The sequence below is a fragment of the Hirundo rustica genome, chromosome 11 (genome assembly GCF_015227805.2).
Source record: "Hirundo rustica isolate bHirRus1 chromosome 11, bHirRus1.pri.v3, whole genome shotgun sequence".
NCBI classification, from domain to species: Eukaryota; Metazoa; Chordata; class Aves; order Passeriformes; family Hirundinidae; genus Hirundo; species Hirundo rustica.
This window is the reverse complement of record NC_053460.1, coordinates 2074248-2096606: the sequence shown is the minus strand read 5'-3', so window position 1 is coordinate 2096606 and position 22359 is coordinate 2074248. Positions and strand designations below refer to the sequence as shown.

The following is a 22359-nucleotide window of genomic DNA, read 5'->3' as shown; positions in this document are numbered from 1 at the left end:
TGCATGGTGTGTTCTTCCCGAGCAGTCCTAACAAAGCAGAGCCCAAAATTCTGCCACTTTATTTCCAGAGAATCACCGTTTACAAGCTGTTTGCCTGTTCTCAGGACTATTTATTATGAACTTTTTCTTATCAGGAAGACCCAAACCGATGTTGATCACAGGGAACTTCCTCCTGAGTGCCCAAAACACAACACTGCAGTGAAGCTGCAGAGCACCGTTGCAACAGGGACCTGGCTTGTGTCACCTCCCTTGTCCCTGTCCCCAGGAGGCTCCACCCAAAGCCACCCTCTTGCCCATCTGGAGCTGGAGTTCCCTCTGTTTCCCAACAGTTGTGGCCTGAAGGTTTTGTTGTGGCTTTTTCAATGTTTTATTGTGTCCTCAGAGAATCCCAGAATGATTTGGATGGGAAAGGACCTTAAAGCCCATCCAGTTCCAGCATCCCAGGCTGCTCTAAGCCCTGTCCAGCCTGGCCTTGGACACTGCCAGAGATCCAGGGGCAGCCACAGCTTCTCTGTGCCAGAACCTCAGCACCCTCACGGCCAAGAATTCCTTCCCAATGTCCCATCTAAATCCACTCTGGCAGTGGGAGCCATTCCCTGTGTCCTGTCCCTCCAGCCCTTGTCCCCAGTCCCTCTCCTGCTCTCCTGGAGCTCCTTCAGGTCCTGGAAGGAGCTCTGGGGTCTCCCTGGAGCTTTCCCTTCTCCAGATGAGGACCCCCAGCTCTCCCAGCCCAGCTCCAGCCCTTGGAGCAGCTCCATGGCCTCCTCTGGACTCACTCCAGCAGTTCCTCCCACCGGGAATCCCAGAGCTGGATGCAGCTCTGCAGGTGGGGTCTCAGGGGAGCACAGCAGATCCTGTTCATTTACAAATGTTGCCACCTGGGGCTTGGCTGCTTAAAAAAAATCTCTTCTTGGAGTCTTATTTGCCGTGAAAATTTTGAGAGCCCCCAAATTCAGCTCTACAGATGTTTGTGCCTGTCTTCACACGGAGAAAATGAACATTCCTGTTCTGATCCTCACAACTGTTCCTCCTCCATGTAATTCCCAATTGCATCAATCCCTGGGCTTATGAATAATGTCAATTCATTACTTACTGTTTTCTCCTGCACATCCTGCTTTTTGGAGAGGTTTGTTCCCTTCAAAAGATTTCACTGGGTTTCTCTCACGCCTCTGAAATGATTTTGTGCCACACGCTGAGCACCACAGGGATAAATCTGCTCACCAGACATGGCTGAGCCATCCAGACAATATTTAGCGGCACGAAGGTTTGAACGCCAAGGTTTGAACATGCAGAAGGTTAATTAAAAAAAAAATCTTCCTCAGTACATTTATTTAAGAGAATTCAGGCCCCCCCTGAGTTGTGCTCACAGCTAAACTAAAGTGAATATTGATTGGAATTGTGAGTACAGCAGGACTGTAATGAGACAGAATGTGTAAAATGCGTATTGAGAGGGGGAATGCGGTGAAGCAGCTGAAGGATAAGCAAATAACTTGCAGAAATCCTGGTGTCAACGGCTGCAACATCTGGTTTTGAAAAACACAGCCAGTGTTACGCAACATTTGTTGTTTATAGCAAACCCAGCATCACTTTTCTGCAACTGCTCTTATCGTTTGGCATTTCGAAAGGATTCAAATCTCATCTCTCCCAGTCATTCATTTTTCATCTCCAGCAATTCCAGCAGAATTGGATTACCCAGAGACATAGAATCAAGCTCTTCCCGTTTTACTCTGTGGGTTAGTACCAAACCTTAAATCGCCCCTGGATTTTGTGGTGCTGGCAGCGCCACAGCCTTTCCCTGCTCAACGTCTGGGCTGAGCCTGCCCAGTGAATAAAATCCACTGCAGTGAATTTATCCATGGAAAAGAATTACAGTTAGAAAAATGGACCTTTAGGTAGAGATTTTTGCACTGACCTTGTAAGATTAGGTCTGCTGTAGAGCAGGAAATGCAGTTCAGTGTCCTGCAGGACAGGCTTTAGGGACGACCAACTGGATAATTCCTAATATTACACAAAGAGCTCCAGGAATTTTCTCCCAGCTAGCTAAAATACCATGAAAAATATCACCTGCCTAAAGAAATCTTGTTTAATTTATCAAGTTGTATGTTTGTGTTCTGTGGCCTCTCACCTACTCTGTGTGTTGTTTAACTTCTGGTTGGTTTTAATAAAAGAACCTTCCTAAACCTACCCTGAAGCTTAACTTTATTCCATCAGTGATACAGAACTCCAGAAGAAAAGGTGACATTCACCAAGTACAAAGGAAAAAAAAATATTTACAGCTTTTACTCTCAAAAGCTCAAAGAGCTGACTCTACCCAGTATCCCAATAAATGAGTCCAGGAGCAGAAAAACCTTTGTACAGAATTAAGGACACACAATACTGATGGCTTTTCAAGATGCTGAATTCAGCAAAACTCCAACTTCCCAGCCCAGGGGATACAAAAAGTTAAAGTTTCTAATTCAGGAGATTCCCAGAGTCTATTTGCACTGGCAAAAGGGCACACAAGGCTTTTTGCCATGGAGATTTATCCATAAATATCTGGGCAATTCCAGCAGGTAAGTGGAAGAGCTGGACGAGATTCCCCAAAAAAGGGGGAGAGGAAAACAAAGGGGGCTGGAGAAGCTCAGGGCTGTAGCAGAAGCTCCAGCAAGGCTGTGGCACCCTCAGTGCTCCCAGTATCTTCTGGCATCATCCCTTAAGGGGTTTGAAAATTATCATTATTATTATTATTATTATTTGCTGTTTTCTTTTAAACACAAGAGCAGCATTTTCCATGCAGTTTTGAAGTATATTTCATTGCATCCAGCCAGGAATCACAGCCAGGACAGGAGCGACGCCATCTCGTCTCCTTTTCCAACGCTGCCTCCCACCCCCTGCCCCAGCATCCCGGGAAAACACAGCCAGGGAGCTCCAAGACATTTTATCCAGCTCTGTTCTCCTATTCCAGCTGGGGATTTTCACCCAGAGCATTTCTCATCTGCTCAGCTCAGTGCTGCTGTGAAGGGAAGCACAGTTCCCTCCCTCTGCTGATGACCAGGTGTTAAATCCTCTGGATTTCTGGCCTGCTCCTCCAAAAAAGCAGGAGCTTGGATCTCCTCCTCTTCCCAAAATGTCAGCAGCTACACTAAGCAAAAAGCTAATTCCAACCCCTCAGGATTTGCCATTCCTGGCTGGTCAAGGTCAGGGTAAAACCTGCACTGGATGTGGGCAAGGGCAGAAGAGATTTTGGGAAGTCACCTCAATATCCCATCGGATACTGATCTTTTTATAATTCCCTCTTTACAACTTCCGGATCCATCCTAATAAAAGGATCAGACAGATCAGTGCCTCAATCCAAACAGAGAATTCTGTGCTCCTTTTACTGAAAAGGTAAAGTAATTCAAGATAAATCAGGAGTGTTGTGTGTCCTTCTCCATAAAATCCAGTATTTCACCACTCCATACCCAGTGGATTTCCTTTTGATTAAATCCCCGGATGCAGGATCAGTTTGAGTGGGATGTAACATGGAAATGCCACGCTCCAGGTGGCAAAACCTGAGTCTCCCAAAACTGGGTTGAACATCTTGGATTGTGATACTTGACCAAAAAACAGCAGAAAGGCTGCAAGCTATTTTGAAGCTGGAAAAAGAAATCCTAAGTAAAATCCTTTCTATAGGAGGCCATAATCATAACTGATGCCTCTGGACTGAAAGATTTAATAAATTTTAAGTCTTGGAAAGAGGCAACAAACACCACAAGAAGCAACTGAGTTTGTGCTGAAAAAGTGGAACAAAAGGGAACTCATAAAATCCTTTCCACATCCCTGTTTACACACAAGTGGGAAGAAATGCAGCACCACCGCCACTTTCACACGGCACCTCCTCTTTGTGCTGCAGAAATGCTTCCAAAGCAACATTACCCAATTCCTGCTGCCCATCAGATGCCAAAATCTGGGAACAAAATCCCACAGAGGCTCCCCACAACCCCGCCAGGATTTATATTCCCATACATACAGGCAGGAGGGAAGGAAAACAGAGAAATGAGTTTATTTGCTGCAATGAAAGCACATTCATGGCAACAAAACCCCAGAAACTAAAGGGGTTTGTGGGGTTTTTGACTGCTCAAAAGAGAGGGGGTTTTTTTGGCTGTTTTGCAGAAAACTTCCTGCTTTCACTTTTTAAATCTAATAAAGATTTTTATCCAGGCTACGATAGGGAAAGAAAAAAATCAGGCTACCCCCTTGTTGCCAGCACACACACTGATCCTCTTCTGAACAAACACACAAGCGCTACATTTTCTCATCACTAAATTTGATTGTCCTGACTCCTACTTCTCAAAATTTAAATTATTCTTTTACTGGAATAATGGAGGCCTGAGGAAAACCTGCAGAATTAAGTATTAGTGTTTGAGTGTGTAGGCTGAGAACTGAGGTCTAAATATGATCAGCATCTTTAGGGTGACAAGAAGTTGCTGTTGGTGCTATCCCAGGATCATTTTGGTTGGAAAAGAGCTCCAAGGTCATCAAATCCAAGCTGTGATGGATCCCCACCTTGTCAGCAGCCCAGAGTGCCACATTCCCTGGACACCTCTAGGGATGGGGACCATGTCCCAGCAGCTCAGATCGGGTCACACTCATGTTTATTTACTGAAACTCCTTTAACAAACCACAGAATGATAATATTATCTTCTAATGGCTCTGTCACTAAAGCCAAGAAAGAGCTGGCACTGCTGAGCTGTCCCTGAGATGATTTCAGAGGAAGATTTCCCTGGAAGAGCATCCCAAAGCCTCACTCTGGACTCCTGACCTTGCACCCAGCACGCTCTGAACCCTCAAAATCTGGAGAAGATGGCACTGAGACCATTCAACTCGAACCCTGCTCCACTGCAGAGCCAGCAGAAACACGCCTTGGCGTGTTCCACGACACATTAACTCCTGCACAAAGCCCTCCTTCCCCAGAGATATCTAATCTGCATCAGCTGATGGGCCAGAGTCCAGCTGCAGGAGAACAGGAGGTGCTCTCTGCCGTGGGAGGGCTGCACATACAGAAACTGCTGCTGGGGAGGCAAAAAAACATCAAACACACCCTTAAATGTAACTGCAGCAAACGATTAAAAGGCATAATTGACTTAATTGATGAGCCATGAGCGTGTCTATAGAGATGCCAGAGGGCAAAAGGGTTCCAACTCAACAGCATCCAGAAGTGTTGCAAATATTCCCTTAAAAGAGAGGGAAAAGGGGCAAAGAAACAAATGTTTCTTTTCTAATATCATCTCATTTTGCTACTTCTGGAAAAGTCAAATGTAGGAATAGATGCAGCAATCCTCTCTGCAGTTCATTGCATTGAGTTGTCACGTGAAAATGACCTTTTGTTATTATATTAGTGAGAAGTGACATCTCAGACCTCTCCAGAAAGATAATTTATAAAGATATTAACCTGTTTGCACATCCTGCAGGGGTTAGGGATGGAGAAAACACCACCTGAAGAAGCCTAATTGGGACACTGAAGTGATCCCAAATACTTTCTGAAAATATAACGCTGCTGCTTGCCAAGAAATACTTAAACTGAATGTTTAGATTGAAAAAAAGTATTAAAAATTAAGATTATTGAAGTTCTACAGAAAAGTGAAGATACAACTCAAGTTGGACACATCTGGGTCCTGCTCAGCCTCGTAACAGCATCCACCATCCAGTTTTCTGCTGGTATCCCTTAAAACTAAAAATGGATGAGCAGATAACAGTTCTTCCATGGAAAAGGAAAAGTGCAGCTGGGAAAAAAACTTGTGAGCAAACAGAAGGGTTTTACTAGCTAGCAAGAAAATCAACTGGCTGCTGCTCCTCAACAGGAAAACCCTGGAAATTAAAGTTTCATGGACATAATGAAAAATTTCTGTCAGCAGAGGAAAAGCTCTCAGATCTGGCATTTTCCTGTGTGAAAAAAATGAGGGTTCTTCCAACATATAGAATATTTTAAATCCCAACCAACACATCCCTGCACCATGAGTTCAGGTGACCAATCAATCCTGCTTTAATCGAAGAGCAAGGCTGGAGCCTATGAAGTGCAATATTCCACAGGAAATAATTACACAGCTCTTTTTAAAAAAAAACGAGGCCATGAGCTGAGTTTTGGCGGCCCAGAGGGAGCAATAACACACTGGGATTGTATCACCCACCCCAATCAAACCAGGAGTTTTCATGGCCCTGCTATTTCCTCACTTGGGTTGATTTAAGCTGCCAACTAAGTGACCTTCTTATGTTTCTCCAACACAGATATTAAATTAAAAAAAAAAAAAAAAAAAAAAAAAAAAAAAAAAAAAAAAAGCCTGTGTATCTCAGCTTTTAACTGAATTCATGCATTTTTGGAGTAATCCTGAATGATCCTGTCAGCACTTCAGCCAACCACAAAAGTCAATCAACCTAAAGATGGGTTGTGCAACTTCCCTGGATTCAAAAGCTTCTCTAAACCCCAAAGTTCCTGTGCTGGAGGCTGGAGAAAACTCCCAGCTGGACAGAAAATGTAAAACCCTGAAGAACCACACAGCTGCTCTGAAAAAAAAAAAAAAATTGAGACATGGCTTCAAAAAGTGTTTTGAAGGGTTTTCTGCCCAAGTCCTTGAGGCCAGGAGCACTTTGCATCCCCGCTCCCTCCTGCCACGGCCACTGAGCACACAACTGCCTGATGAGTTCTGCCTTTTTTGTTTCCTTTTCTGAGGCCAGAAAAAGCTTTTTGCAGAATAAAGTACTCAGAAAGGGCTGCTGAATATTGGCTGGGTTTGTGAAACAGCTCCTAAATTCGAGCACCAACACATGGCACTGGGCAGGTGCTGGGCCTGGAACATCCACCAGGATCTGCTGCTGAAATGTGCAACGCTGCCCTGGGTGGAAAATTTGGGGGTACAGAGCCAGGAAAGGCTGCAGGAGTTTGACATCAGGGATAACCCAGCAATATATTCCTTAATTCCAGCAGCTCTAACCAAGCAGAGATGCAGCTCTTTGGGATTATCAGGCAGAATCCAGGGAAAAAGGAATCCTGAAGGATGGGTTTTGATACCATGGCATTGTCAAGCACGATTTTAGGCAAGTATGTGCCATGCTGAAGGTTTAAAGGTATCCTACAACAAATTCAGAGACATCAGTCACAGTGAGGTTCAACATGTGCGCAGATTTTGTGCCTTGTGGGCTGCACTTTCACAGGACTCCAGGAATTTCATTTGCACACTCTATTTACTGCCTAATTCCACTTAGAACTGCAGCTAACCAACTATTTGCACAGAAGTGAGAAATGTGAAGTTTTGAATTTGCTCAGTGACTCATTTTCCTCCTCCCAGTTCGCTCAGAAACATGGAAAAGAATTCCTGCAAAAGTGACCAAAGCCCCAAACTCCGGGGCGAAGGGCAGCTCCAGTAACCATTAACATCCAGCCTTGTACAGATCATTTAAATAAGCAAGCTGCCTGTGTTGAATTTATCTAACAAAAACATCTCTGAAATCAAGAGAAATGTTCAAACTTTAGATATAAATAATGTTACTTTCTGGCTAAGCAAGATGTGGTTGTATATTTAGTCTGGTTTTATCTGATGGAGTGCTTATTTTATTTACTATTCTTAGAGCACTTTTAAACAAAACGTTGGCTTTGTTTCTCATTCTTAAGAGGAGCTTTGCTCATCATAGAGAAATCTCCTGCTTTTCCCCAGAAAGGATTTTCTCTGGCACATGAAATTCCCTGAGCCCCCTCCAACCCAAGGTGAGCCTCACGATTAATTCTGATCCGAAAGTTGCATTCACTTACAAAATTACTCATGCAAAGTCAGTTTTCCATGGAAAACTTTAGGGTATTTTTTGCTAAAGTGCAGCAAAGCCCAGAAATCCAGACTTCCCCAAATCCCAGATATCACCGAGGAACCGACCCAGTTCAGCTGAGGGCTTTGAAGTCTGAGGTCTGCACGGAGCAGCCGCTTACCCTGAGCTGAGAGAGGATTCAAACCTCAGGAAGGAAACCAGAACAGGGCAAAAAAACCATATTCAGGCGGTGACCACAGCTGGGGACCTGAGCTGGGCTTTGCTTTGAAGTTTGAAGCCGTGTCCTAAATGCCAAAGGACAAATCAAGCCTCACAGCAACACCCAGTGAAATAATGCGCCCAAGCACCTTTGGGTGCAGCTTGAACTGACTACAAGCCACCTTTGCTGGAGGTGAGGAAAACGGGAACTGAGCTAAAGCTGTTCCTATCCACTACTTTTCCTCTGTCACCCGAGATTTTATTCACTTAACGACCGAATAAAGCTGATTTAAGACCACTTAGCTAACCATAATCCACCGCTGCTCTATTAAAACACCCCAGCCCTCACTGCTTAAACCCAACCCCAGCTGCACCCCACGAGGATTTGCCCGGCACGGTTTAAACTTTGGAGTCCAGAGCAGGAGCCGGAGTGCTCCATAGCTAAATATCCATTTCTCCCAGCACGGGGGGTGCTTGTTTTGCAGCCTGAGGGTGCAGTTTGTAACCATATATCGGCATGGCTGCAGCCCGGAGGGAGGGGACGAGGCCGCAGCTGCTCAGCCAACGTGCCCTGGCTCGAAGGGCATCTGGTGCTAAAGCACCACAGCCCCGGGATCAGATGGCTCCGAGGATTCCTGCCCCTACCCAAAGGAGTTAAGAGATTCCAACTGCAGAGAAAATGCAGCATTTCGGTCTCCAAGGCAGATGAAGCGAGCAGCTTGCCTGCTTTGGAAGGGCTGCTCCAGGCCAGCGGGGTTTAATGCTCCTGTAAATAAGCACGTGCTGTTTGCTGCATTTTTGAGATCAGGCTCAGCACTGGAAACTCATGACTAAGGCTGCAATAACAAGCAGGAGCAGCAAGGACAAAGTCATTTTATAGCAGCTTCCATTTTTATTTTCTAAGGAATTACAGCCTTGTTAAAAACAACAACAACAACAAAAATTCCCTTAGCACGCTACGTAAAAACACCAGACTAAGGGACTCATGTGGAATAGAAAAATCCTTGAGTACAGACAGTCTTGCCAAGAGCCACAAACGCATTCAAGGGCTCAGTTCAGTGAGGAACAAATATCCCTGCACAGCCACTTCTGTGAGGTTCCCCTTTTGTGGCAATTTTCGTGTCTCTGTTCTCAGGCTTTAATATTCTTGTTCCCTTTTCTACTTCTGTACGACTCATTGTTCCCTCTTTCTGGATCCCAGACAAGATTTGACCAGTGACTCAAAGGAAGGAAAGCTCGAATTCAGCACTTAAACTGATCTGGAGACACTACACAACCACTGGGCAACTGTAACACATCCATGAAGCAAATACAGAAGGGAAAAGCCCAAAGCAGATTTTATGAATATCTGCCGGAGCAATGAGAATGCACAGAAACTGAGCTAAAAAGATTAGAAAAAACACCAGACCCTAGCCACTAAAAATCTCCAAGCCCTGAGAATCTACACCTCCAGACTCACCAGTAGGTCATTAAGCAGAGCCTACAGAATGAAACAAACTCCACTTCTAGCAAAAATTAACGTTTAAAGCTCTGGGTCCCCACCTTCTTTTGCAATAGTTGGATATCCAGCAAATCCCTGAAGTCTTTAACAACAGGGGCAGGAAGGAATACAAACTAGGAGCTCTCCAAGCCGCTAACAGCTATTTCATACCTGCTGTTTTTGCAGACAAATTCACTTATTACACTTTTCCTCGGGCCTGTTCACAAGGGGCTGACTGTAAACAACTCTGCTGGAACGACACACCTGGAATAACTCACCCCCAGGAGTGGAAAACACAACAGGGACAAACTCCAAAGGCCCTGTTGTGTTTTCTGCCATTTCCTTTCAGCTGGGGACATTAATGATGTAATTTTAGCAGGGCTGCCCCTCCGAGTGATGGTTAAAAATAGCACCCGCACCCTCCACTGATGAAATGCATCCACTCCAGGCAGGGAAGCACAGCAAGTCCTCTCCTTCTTTTTTTTCCAGGGAGAGATAAAAGAACAAGCCAGAAAGCAAATGAAACATTTAACCTTTTAGCTTAGCATTTCTGCGCACCCAAGAAAGAAAATTTACTTTAATCAAAAGCATTGTCTTGCGTAATTACAACCTGTGACTCCCCAGCTTAAAAGAACAAGAGAAAACGAAATTAGAAATGAAAATTCAAAGCACCTAAACAATGCCAAAGTTGACTGTTTGTCTCCTCTACTTGTGTGGCACAAAGGAACAGATCAACCACGTGGATCAGATCCACAATTCCATGGAATGCTGGAGGGAAATACAAGGGACCACGTTCATATGGGTTTGGGGCAGTATCACCCCTCAAACTTCTCTCAGTCCCCACTGTCTGCAATCCACAAATGACATTTCAGTCTCAATTCACTCCCTAAAACCAATCCAAGAACAGCTCCAGATGCTTCCCTTTCCCAACAGCTTTCCAATCTCTCCATCCAGGTCCCAGGATCAGGCTCTGCTCTGGCATTTTCCAACATACGCCATTTATCAAAACTACATTAAGCTGTCATTAAACACAAGAACACAACTTCCTTTAAACAACCCCAAAATAACTGAATTAATGGCCAGAATTCCACTGCTTTGACTCTTCTCAGATTTGGTCTTTTGTATCATGGAATGGTTTGGGTGGGAAAGGACCTCAAAGCTCATCCAGTGCCAGCCCTGCCATGGCAGGGACACCTTCCACTGTCCCAGGCTGCTCCAGCCCGGCCTTGGGCACTGCCAGGGATCCAGGGGCAGCCACAGCTCCTCTGGGCACCCTGTGCCAGGGCCTGCCCACGCTCACCGCCAAGAATTCCTTCCCAATATCCACTCCAAACCAACCCTCCTTCAGTTTGAAGCCATTCCCCCTTGTCCTGTCACTCCAGTTCCTGATGAAAAGTCCCTCCCCAGCTTCACTGCAGCCTGAACAGCCTCAGTTTCATTTATTTACTTATTACTTCCAATTCCCAAGATCACCCATTTCTCCAGTCCTGCAGTATTTGGTATCTTTTCCCTGCTGCAGTCTGGTTCTTTCCAAAAATCACAGCCTCCCATGTCCACAGAGAAAAGCCCCCAGTGAGAATTCTAATGCTGACATCAAAGGCAAGCAAGAAACCTCCGATTTATTTTAAATACCCAGAAATTTGCAGGTCTGGACCCAAAAATCCGTGAGAGACGACACCATTTTTCACTTGTATGTTCAGACACCTCTAAAAACTCCAGCTACCTATTGGGAAAATTATTGTACTTTAGCTCTTATTTTCCTCAGCTTTTGGAGGCAAGAATTCATCTAAATGGAGAGGCAGATGGAAATGAAAAAAGTGCTTTGGAAAATGGGGGGGATTTAGGAATAAACTGCTAAGGGAAGGAACATATATACCAGCTAACAAGTAACCAGCTGTAAAAGCTCCCTGAGCATGACACGCAGCAGAAAATTGCCATTTAGTCATTAGTACAGGGGTGACAGTACGTAAAATGGGCAGGGATGTGCTGGATTTCTAGGAATACATGTGAATCACTCCTCTTTTCTTCTCTAAAGTGCCAATTTTTTATCCAATTTCGTTGGACAGGGCTATGTGGGCCTAGACAGGATAAGCAAGCAATTTCTTTTAAATTCTTTCCTAAATTCTCGCATGCCCCTGTTTAAGATGGCAGCAAAATGGGCTATTTCAGAAATTCCCAGATGTTCCAGGGTGCTGCATTCTGGAGGCACGAGGAACAGCTGAGCATTTCTGAACATTTCTCACATCCCTCTCTCAATCTGCAGGCATCAAGACACAGGAATGTCCAACCCCACTGAGCCATTTCCCTTCAGGTTGCAGCAGGAATTTGCCAGGAGACAAAAATCAGCAGTTAAAATGCACCTTCTTGAGGGTTTTTTTTTCAGTCCTGAATTACATTCTTGTTATCCTTCAGTAATTTCTTACATTTCAAATTTCCTGCCTTTAATTAAGGATTTTCAGTACAAAAATGCAGGTTTAAGCATTAGTTCCACCACAGGAAAAGCTCTCCCAAACACCTTTTTTCTGCCTCAGAAGATGGGCTGTATGAAGCCATTACCATTAAGATCCGAGAAAAACTGTTTTTCGCCATTTAATGCGATTTTAATTAAAAGCTGAAGGTGCTTTGTTGTTTCCATTACGGGGAGAAGGTCATGCTGCTGCTTCCGGAGCTGTTGAGGTAATGACCATTAATTTCACCTTCATTAACAGCTCCCGTGCCACTGAAGGCACTTCCAGGACTCCAAAGACATGGAAATGAGAGAATCCTTCTAGGAATGCACATCCTATGTGTGGCCTCCTGAGAGAGCCATGGAAAAAGGTAAATAATATTAAATATGAGCTGAAATCTCACCGTAGATATTGATGACTACGCTGCCCTTATCCAAGATCAGGAACGTGCCTGAGGATTGCATTACAGAGAGGTAAAATCCTTGGCACAGCTGGATTTACCAGCATCTTATTCTTAGAATTGAAAATTTTCTGAGTAGCTTGAATAAATTAATTAGAAACAAAAGTGTCATTCAACTCCCACTGAAGCCACACTGAATGGACGACTCCAAATTAAGTGCTCTTTGTCAAATCCTATTGTAGCAGAAAAGTGCTCATTTCCTAATGTTTAATAAGGAAATTGTATTGCCCAGCACACAGATCTTTATTTAACAGAAGCATAAATAAAAGCAGGATGAATGATGGGGCTCTGAGTGACCTGGGCTAGTGGAAGGTGGCAGGGGTAGAATGAGATGAGCTTTAAGGTCTCCTCCTACACAAATTCTGGGATTTTATGGATTACCAAGGAGCAAAACAAAGCCTTATTTCCCAGAGATCCAGGCTGCACCTCAGCTGCTCTCCCACCTCCTGGAGGAAGCATGAATGAGTCTCTTCTATGCTGACACCGCTGTAAATAAAATCTCTAAATAGCCTTTGTCAAATTTGAATGAATTTAATCAACAGGCTCAGCAGTTAATTAGGTAGGGACCAACAGCTGCCCAAGCAGAGGGATTCCACCTCCTCAGTGAGGAAAACCAGGCAGGAAGGCCGAACAAGACCGAAGTCAGAGAATCACTCAGCAGCTTCAGGGTAAGGCCCTCAGGTTAAATGCTCAATATCCATCATTTCAGGGGAATAAGGGCTCAAGGCAGATGGTGCAGACACAACTAAAACTGCTCAGAGGAAATTAAAGAGCGCTCTGTGACATGAACTCAAGAAGAGCCACTGGCAAACGCACAGAGCATCACCTCCCACTGCAGCTCCTGGCCAAGGGGTGAGCTGGGAGTCCTCCCTGTGGAAGGGAAACGGGGAATGGATTCCAAACCTCGGCCAGGAGCATTTTCAGATCTGCACAAAAGGTTGTGACAGTTGTTTCAGGAGCAGGCAGCCTGGAGCCACCATCCCATCCAGTCAGGAGTGTCCGTGCTCCTCCCTTCCCCAGAGCAATCCCAGATCTTCCTGACAAGGCTCAGTACAGGGAAAAGGAGGCAAGGAGGGTGCCAAAGAAATACTCATTCCAACCTCGAGAGAGGATAAAAGTTAACTTATTAACAGCTGACAACATCAATTTGCCAGAGTCCAAGTGCAGCCCCAGCAGTGAGGAGCTCCACTCCCATCTCTACAACAACCCACTCACCCTGGTTTTGGGGACATAAAATGGGCTTCTCTAAGCAGAGGACAACCGAATTATCAGTAAAAAATTGAGGTGAAATGCAAAATTTCTGGTGTTTTTTTTAAACCCTAAACTTGAGTATTGTCTTTATTGCAAAATCAAACCTCCAGCCTGAACTGAACTCCCAACTCCAGATTGAGCAACGTGATTTATGCATCATCAAAAAAAAATTCCTTAACATACAATAATCTTCTAGCACGGGGGGAAAACACACAACATCAAAACACGTGGTTTTGGAGCACGCTAATCCTTGGGTCTGACTTCTAGAATTCACTCTAAATACTTGATACTCCTCAAACAACTCGTGTGGCAGAGACAGAAGGTCAGGAACGCGGTGCCTGGTGTGTGATCTCAACCTACATTGCTCAAGTTTAGAAGCAGAGCTCTCCCTTCAGAGGGAAAACGAACAAGGACATACACAAACAGCTGAAAAATTATATACAGTTGGGAGAGGGAGATTTTTCCTGAAGGATTATCATAGCCTAAATATTTCTTTAAGCCCTACCCTACCAGTAGCTGACCCAATATTGTTGGAGATGATGCAGTCACTTAAAAATAGAATAATCCAGCTGCACAACTGATGCAGAACAAGGCAGTCTCAAGCCTGGACCTGAACAAAATAGATTTTTTTTTTCCCTCCCCCCTGTATTTTCTGCCTGCCTTCAGCAGACTGGTGGCAAACATTTCAAGAGGAAAAGGCAGTCGATCGCCATTACACTGGGAGAGCTCCTGCAGCCTGGTTTCTTATGGAAAAAGAAGGAGTCAAGGAAGCGGGAGAAAAAAAAAAGGGTGCAAGACCGTAGAAACACATTTTGCCAAGGAAAACAGAGTGGCAAAAATAGTGTTGAGAAGTTCTGGGAGGCTGACATCACACATTTCTGCTAACTATTGTCATGAAATAATCCAGATACCAACATTTGCCGCACATGACAACCACCACAACCCACCTCCAACTCATCCCACCCGGGCTCAGCAGGAATACTGCAAACAGGGACGGGTTTACATCCTAATATTGACTGAAAATTAAATCAATGTAGTCCTGAGATGCATCTAGAGCTTTTTCCTTCACGTCCATAGACTTTTATCCAGTCAGCCATGTGTTATTCCATGTATTTATCCAAGCCTGGGACACATCACGGCTTTGCAGGGCCTTGTGTGTGGAATCCAGAGTATCCCCTCAATTAAGCAATTAGTTTTCCTGTGCTCAGCAGAGCTAAATGGAGAGGAGATTGTAGAATAAAACCTCCTGCCCCCATTTTCCATCTCAAAGCTTTACTCCTCGCTCTCCAGAAGGAGTTTGTGCCTATGCTTAGATCCTGTGTTGCAAGAATTATGATTCAGCTTCACTCTACAAGGATCAGATTTCAACAGTTGCCTCATTTGAAATCAGGCTGGCGTGGAGACAATTTGGAGGGTTTTGTGTGGCAACAGAGGAAAGGCAAGATAAATACACAGGAAAAACAAGAATAGGAGAGTTTCTGTCACTTTGCAGAAAATGAGAGACTTGTTCAGTCGAGGAAATCACTGTCCAGGCTGCTCTGGGGAGGGACATGGGAAGAGCCACCTGAAAAAGGTCAGAGCAGGGATGAGCAGCTTCTAAACCTCCAGTGCAGGAAACTTCACCCAGAGGCCGTGACAAATGAGGATTTTACTCAGCACTGAGAGCAGTGACAGCATGAAGCCTGCACAGTCCTGGATGTTTTTAACTTATGCTGTCTTTATTATAAAGATGCTTTTGTTCTGCACTTCAACATCTGGTCTAATTGCACTTCATTCCTCTGCGCTTTTGGAAAATATGCTGTGGTCAGTGAGCATTTTTAATACATTGCTAAAATATGTCACATGCAGAGAGCACTGCCTCCGCTGCAATCCACCTAATGGCCAAATCCTTGGAACCTTACAGCAAAAGAGTCATTAACAACATCTCTGGAGCATGGAAAATTCCTACTGCTTTTTTTAACAAATAAAAATAAGCTGATTTTTTTCAGTCAGCTGTGATAACCAGTAACTACTGTCTTTTGGGAATTACCCCAACTCTACATCCATGGGCTTGTTAAAAATTAGCTCTGTGCTCAGGGCTTCCCATGGGTCACACAGCTCCTCCTGAACTTTGGAATAAAAATGGAATTTCCTGAATTTCTCTTTGCTACCAGCAGAGGATTGCCTGCAAAACAAAATAGCGAAAAGCACTTTTAGCTCGTGACTTTTTTTAACCACCTTGCTGCTGGGAAAGGCTCAGGAGACAAAAAAAGCTCAACCTTTATTTGAATTTATTTTGTTCAAATGGTGTTAAAACCATTATTAAAACCTGACTACACTCTAGGAACAGTGGGAAGAGGGACAGAAAGCAACACATCCCTCTTGGAATTTTAATTATATGTAACCCAAGAATCTCTGTGTCTATCTCTGTTCTGCATGAGCAGGGAGATCTGTCAGTGCCTCAGTACCTGTGAAGAAGCCTGACTGCAGCTTCCAGCCAGATGCCGAGACCAGGGAAAGCCTCCACTTCCCACAGTTACCTCCAGTTAAAACTATTCCACAGCTGTGGAAATGGCTTTGAGCAGCCCTAAATCACTGGTCAAAAGAGGAATGAAAATCACAATTCACAGAGCATGTTACAGTTGCAGTTCACAAGAGCTCCACATCCTACTGTCAAAACCCATCTGTATTTCTTTTTTTCTCCATTTGCACAGGGAGAATTTTTAAACTTTATTTTATAAAAGAAAAGCCCAGACAGGGCACAGATCCCCAAAATATTTATGTCAGCGGGCACAGAACTTCTCAGTGCCACACCTTTCACTCTGCAGCAACGTCCACCTGGTTTATCCCATTTTACTACTGATACGTACACAGGGACAAAGGGAGAAACAGCAGGAAAAAATTGAGGCGTTTTGATAAAAAACCAAGAGTTTGCTGGTCACTTGGGTATTGCAGCATGGATCCAGCACCTGGGCTAGTGGAAGGTGTCCCTCCCCATGGAATCAGACAATCTTTCAAGTCCCTTCCAATCCAAATCATTCCCTAATTTATGATTTAATGCCTGACAGTGCTCCCACAGCGAGCTGGGCCTCTGAGGTAAAAGCAAAGGTCTGTGCACTTCTCAGGCTGACACTCCTGTTGTAAATTCATTTCCTGAGGCAGCACAGTTCCGGTGAAATTGTTCCCAGGTATCTGACAAGTCTCTGCACGAAGCTGTACCAACATTCCCAGCTAGCGCTTCCAAGAGCGCACACGCTGCCGCTGAGAGCATCCAGCGAAATGCTCCTCTCCTCCCGCCTCCCTCCCGCGTAGAAACTCCAATGTTTGATGCCAAAAGTGGCGGATTAAGGAAAACACAACCACTGAGAGCTTTCAGGTCCAAGCTACCACAACCCCAGCCACTGTTCAGCTGTGGAGGGTAAATTAAATTACTGACATTTCTCCAAATCGGGATTAAAACATTCCCTGGGTTAACGCAAACTGCGTCTAATCCAGCTAAGCACAACAAATACAGCACCTTTCTCTTTTTTTTTTTCTTTTCTTTCTCACGTTTCAGCTCCAGCCTTTTTAACTGAGACACTTCCAGCTCCAGGCTTTGCCAGGAGAGGAATGATGACCTTGGGCAGCTCATTACTTCTGAGGAGAAATCCTGTCCTGCCAAGCTGTCTGAAAGCAGGCTCTCTAGAAAAATAACAGCATGAAAATCAAGCATCCCGTGCTTTCACGACAATTTTATGCGCTCCAGGTTAAAAAGTTGGTGGGTCCTGCTATATAAAACGCTGTGCTTGCTATGAACATGAGGAATAAAAGTCAGGAACCGTGGATTCAGGTGGCAAATAATCCTAAATTGCAACTCCAAGCTGAAGAAACAGAACCCCAAGACAGACCATCGAATTTCAAGGAGAATTCAACACTGCTGGTGAAGCAGAAAGCAGAATATCAGCATTAGTTCCACACCCCCTTTTCCCAGCCATCACTGAGGCACTCTGTAAATTAAACTGAACACGAGGCAGGTATTCTATAAGAGAAAAACAGATCAGAGCAAAACCTAATTAATTTTCACAGCGTACCATGACTAATCTTAGCATATATGGTACTGGAATAGCAATCACTGAGTACAAATGAAAACAGTGTTGAACCCTGTCCTATTTTTAATCAGATGAAAGCCACAAACCCAGCCATGCTTCTGCTTAGTGCTGCGTTTTCTTCTGCCCTGATGGTTTTTACAGCTGGAGAAATGGCAACTTCCAGCATTACTGTGCTGTAAAAAACGACTGCTCCTCACACTTCTGGGATTACAGTGGAGTGTGTCACTGGAAAGGAGGGCTGGTGGAGGAAAATCAACATTTCTTGGGACATTTAACCCTTTCTGAGCTGCATCAGATCCTTTGAGTGAAGGCGTGCTTTGAAAATCTTGAATTTCTGTGGTATCAAACCGTATCGGCCAAGTTCTGCAGGAAGCCAGTGGCAGGGAAGAAAACAGAATAAATTCCAAATTAAAAAATTTAGATGGTGCCTGATGATGTTTTTAACGACATTTGAAGACAACATACGAGGGCAGATATTTCCCCTGATTAATTTTGCCCTGCAGGGCTCACAGAAGCTGTTCTGAACAAAGAGCAGCTCCCAGTTCAAAGACTTTCCTCGTTTACCAGTGACTTTTTCAATGCATTAAATAAAAACACTGTTAGTCACATTTTAGCCCGGACATTTCCATATTTGCAAAGAGAGCCTGGAGTGTGGAAATGGAGTAATTAAGCCTGATTTGCTAAGCCCCGTTCTTAGCAAGGTCAGCAGGCAATACAGCATTACAAAAACCAGTTTTATTTTGTAACAGAGAAAGGTGTAAGACCTCTCTCCTATCTTCCACTTAACTCTTCGCTCAGTTTCCCACTTGGGAAAGCAAGAGAAAGGTGGAAGTGGCAGTCAAAGTGCTTAAATGCCTTTTCCCTTTGAGAAACACTCAACACCTGCTGAGAGGTGGAATGTCCGAGATACCCACACTCTTGGAGAGTATTTCTTGAGAGCAAAGCTGGTATTTCAAAAGAAGGTATCTCAAAGCACCTTCTTGCTTATTTCCCAATGGAAAAAAAACCAGGATACTCCTCTCTTCCTGGCCTTTTCTCCCTGACACACTCACACTTCCTACAAACCCTTCTCTGATCTCCTTTGCCCAAGCCAGCCCAGGAGTAAAGCAGCAGAATTCCAGCCTCCAATCCCAACAAAATAAAGCTGAGCAGCACCGAGGATCCGAGTCAGCTCCCCACTGGAAGCAGGCACGAGGAAAAGGACACACCTTTGGAGTGCTTCCCCGAAGGCCTCTTGGGTAATGACTCCTCCATGGAATGTGTGGATGTGTGGAGCACATTTTCCAAACTGTTACTGACACTATTGATGGGGGTCTCCGACCTTGGAGTGACCTGCAATGAAAAGTACAAAAAGCCATTAAAATAAAGGAAGGGAACACACAAACATCACACCTTCTCTGGAGTGAGGGATCTCTCGGGAAAGGCACTCAGGAGAAGTTGGTTTCTCTTAAAACTGAAGGTGTTACTCTTGATATTCCCCAAGTAACAGTTGAGGGAAGTGGTTTCAGTCAGCAGCTATTCACAAACTGAGATTATCTTGGCTAATCTAAAAAGCTACTTACAGCATAATTCTTTTTTTAAACAATGGTCACCCAGCAAGTCAATTGGAGAGAGATTGCAAGACCTTTAACCTCTGCACACCACAGATTTTCACTTTTCCACAAGAAAACTGGGGAAAAGGGCTCCTGGAAAATGTCCTTTTTATGTTATGTCACTGTGCTGCTTTGGGGTGGGGTAGAGTTAATTTTCTTTATAGTAGCCGGTGTGAGGCTGGTTTGGATTTGTGCTGGATGCTGTGGATAACTCAGAGATGTTCTGGTCACTGTTGAGCAGGGTTGTCACCTTTTTTGGGTCCTCACCGCAGCCTGTGTGCTGGTGGGGCACAAAGGTTTGGGTTGGGACACAAAGATTTGGGTTGGGACACAAAGATTTGGGACGGGGACACAAAGATTTGGGATGGGGACACAGGCAGCCAGCTGAGCGCCATGGGGCTCCATTACCTCCCCAGGGATGAGAGTCAAGGCATTCCCAAGCATTTCCACAACAGATTGAAAGGAAAAATTGTTAGCAAAACCCCGATTTTCTTGTCTTTGCTATTAAATAACCTGTCAAGATCATATTTCAATGGAAACTTCTCTACTAGCAATGCCCAAGCAGAAGGCTGAAGCACCAAAACAAAAAAGGCTACAAGAACCTTGAAGAGGAAAAGATGCTTTAAAGGGGGAGCTCAGACCAACAAAAACACTCCCAGTAACTCCTCAGAGTAACTGTGTGACTTGAAATTCAACTGTTACATCTGGAATCAAGCTGAACTGCTGGTAGGGAGAGCTGTAATTAGAATTCCACACGGATTTTAGCCTGGCACGAATCACAGGAGAAAACCTGTCTCTTGCCATAACAAAAATCAGTTCTCCTTCACTCAGGGTAACTCATAACCAGGGAAAAGGCTCCCCCAGACCCTGCTAACTTGACACAGTGCCCTGAGCTGGGATAATTTCTGCTGAAAACAATACTTTGCACGCCCTCCCGTTCCATGCAGCCATCAGTCAGCACACACAATGCAAGTCAGAAATAGCACAGCCCCACTCCATACAATTACCTATTGTAAGCTCCATTTTAAGACTGACATTTATAGATTTTATACACATTTTAAGGCAGTAGAACAAGTGAAAGGCTCTGTATACTTGACATCCATAAAAAAAGCTTCTATGTGTAAAGAAATCAACCCAGAATGGCAGATGGGTGTCAGGAAAAAAAAAAAAAAAAAAAGAGGATTACAGGTAGCTGTGTTCCTTAAAAAAAAAAAAAAAGTTAATTTTATACATATAAATGCAAAAGTGTTATATTTATCTAATTATACACGATTTTTTCAGCACAGCTTCCCACCAATAACAAAACTTAACGCCAAGCTCTCCCTTAGACCAACCATTGAACTCCCAGCTTGGGGGAGAGTTGAAATTTCCTCTGCCAAAGTCAGCCTTTAGCTGAGCTTATCTCACACTGCCTCTCTCCTGGAGCTCATTAAACTCCCCCTCCAGCCCAGGGCTGCTGGGAGGAAGTTCCAGAGGGCTGAGCACCATCCTCCTGGCAAAGGGACAGCGCAGAGGAGCAAGCTGGGAAAGGAGCTGCCTTATCCCGGACAACCAGGTCCCAAATACTGGGAATAATCAGAAATATAAACACTCCGAATGATTGAAGCTGAGTAAAAGCAGCCACACAGCTCCAGAAAAGCTCTGAACAAGCAGTTTGTTACAATTTATTGCCTCTTATCTTGTATTCCCTCCTCTCCACTCTCCTTACAACAAGCATCGCGTGCAGCTTATAATTTGCATTTTGTTTACACATAACCTCCATTTTTTTCTTCCATAAAGATTTAATTTTCCTAGACTTGCTAAGGATTAATTTAGCCCATATGTCTTGTCTGCCTGAGCTCGTACTATCTGATCCCGTCGCACATCAAAGCGGTTCCAAATTGGCCCAGAAAAATCACAAAGCTCTGATTAGTTCCAAATGGAGCACTTTGTTAGAGAGCTGAATGGTGTTAGAACCGCTGAATCCCACTGCTTAGCGCTTCCATTCCAAATTTTGAAATCATTTTTTCCACTGACTTAAACATCACGATACGGCGACGGTTTGGGTTTGTTTAGGGAAAGTGAAATAATGAAAAGCGGTTTTGCAAACCAAAGTTTTAGTTCCAAAATAGTAACAGCTTTTTTTTTTTTTTATCCTTCTTTCTTTTTCTTTTTTTTTTGTTTTGTTTTGTTTAAACTTGAAGCCAAGCCAAACAGAGGAACAATAACCCATCAGCTCAGAACTGCAGGAGATCTTGTCCTGGGAGGGTTGGGAGAAACACTGAGAAAAGCTTGACAGGAAGGACCTGTCCAAATCCAGCTGCAGAAATCCAGCATCGAGTAAATTCGGGAAGGAATATCTGAACACATCCATGCAATGTTCAATATCTGAACACTCCTGAAACCCCTGGTTCGGGCTCAGCACGAACAGCTACTCAGGAGAAGCTGGATTTGGAATAAACAACAAGGCATTCCAGGGAGATAAAGGGTTGGAGAAGCAGGGAGCAAATTGCTTTGGACCTTTAAGGAGCAGCAACATCTCTGAGAAAGCCGAGGTGACGTTAAGGAATAAACATCTGCAGCTCCAGAACTGTGCAAGGCTTGTTTTCTGAGGCAGTAACAGGCACAGTGAAGATGGATAAGTTGGCAGCACAGGCACCAGGAATGTTCGGGCCATACATCATAACAAACCACAGGAGTGACATTTTATAAAGGCAGGGAAAAACTCCATGAATCATTCAAGGTCTAAGAGAAACCAGCATTAGACCTTTGGATAAAAGACTGGATTTCTTCTACAGAAATTACTTGAGAACATCAGCGGAAACAGTCCATAAAGAGCAATCAAAACTAGCAGCAAGCCCAGAGTTAAATATTCTGCCTGATTTTACCCCCAGCACAGCATTTCCTGGAGGGCCAGGGAGAAGGAAAACCCTCTGATGCACCTCTCCACAGTTCCACTGCATTGTTCAGGAATTCCTTCCACACCACTGTGGCCTGAAGGATCCTTCAATGCCTCTAAAAGCTGCGAGTGGGTGGAGAAAAGATCCTTAAAACTCTTTTTTACTCCACTTTAATGTTGCATCTTTGATTGGAGCAAGCTGGTCTTGGAGGA

The 22359-nt window shown here is 44.3% G+C and overlaps 1 protein-coding gene across 1 annotated transcript in view; it reads right to left on the bottom strand.

Moving 5' to 3' along the window:
• Positions 1 to 20985, bottom strand: part of ZCCHC14 (zinc finger CCHC-type containing 14) — a 37541-nt gene extending 16556 nt beyond the window's left edge. Inside the window, exons 1-2 of the mRNA XM_040075637.1 lie at positions 20977 to 20985; positions 18885 to 19008 (exon numbers count right to left, since the gene is read on the bottom strand). Coding sequence (XP_039931571.1) covers positions 18885 to 19008; positions 20977 to 20985 — 133 coding nt within the window. The remainder of the gene's footprint in view (positions 1 to 18884; positions 19009 to 20976) is intronic.
• Between the last annotated feature and the right edge of the window lie 1374 nt (positions 20986 to 22359).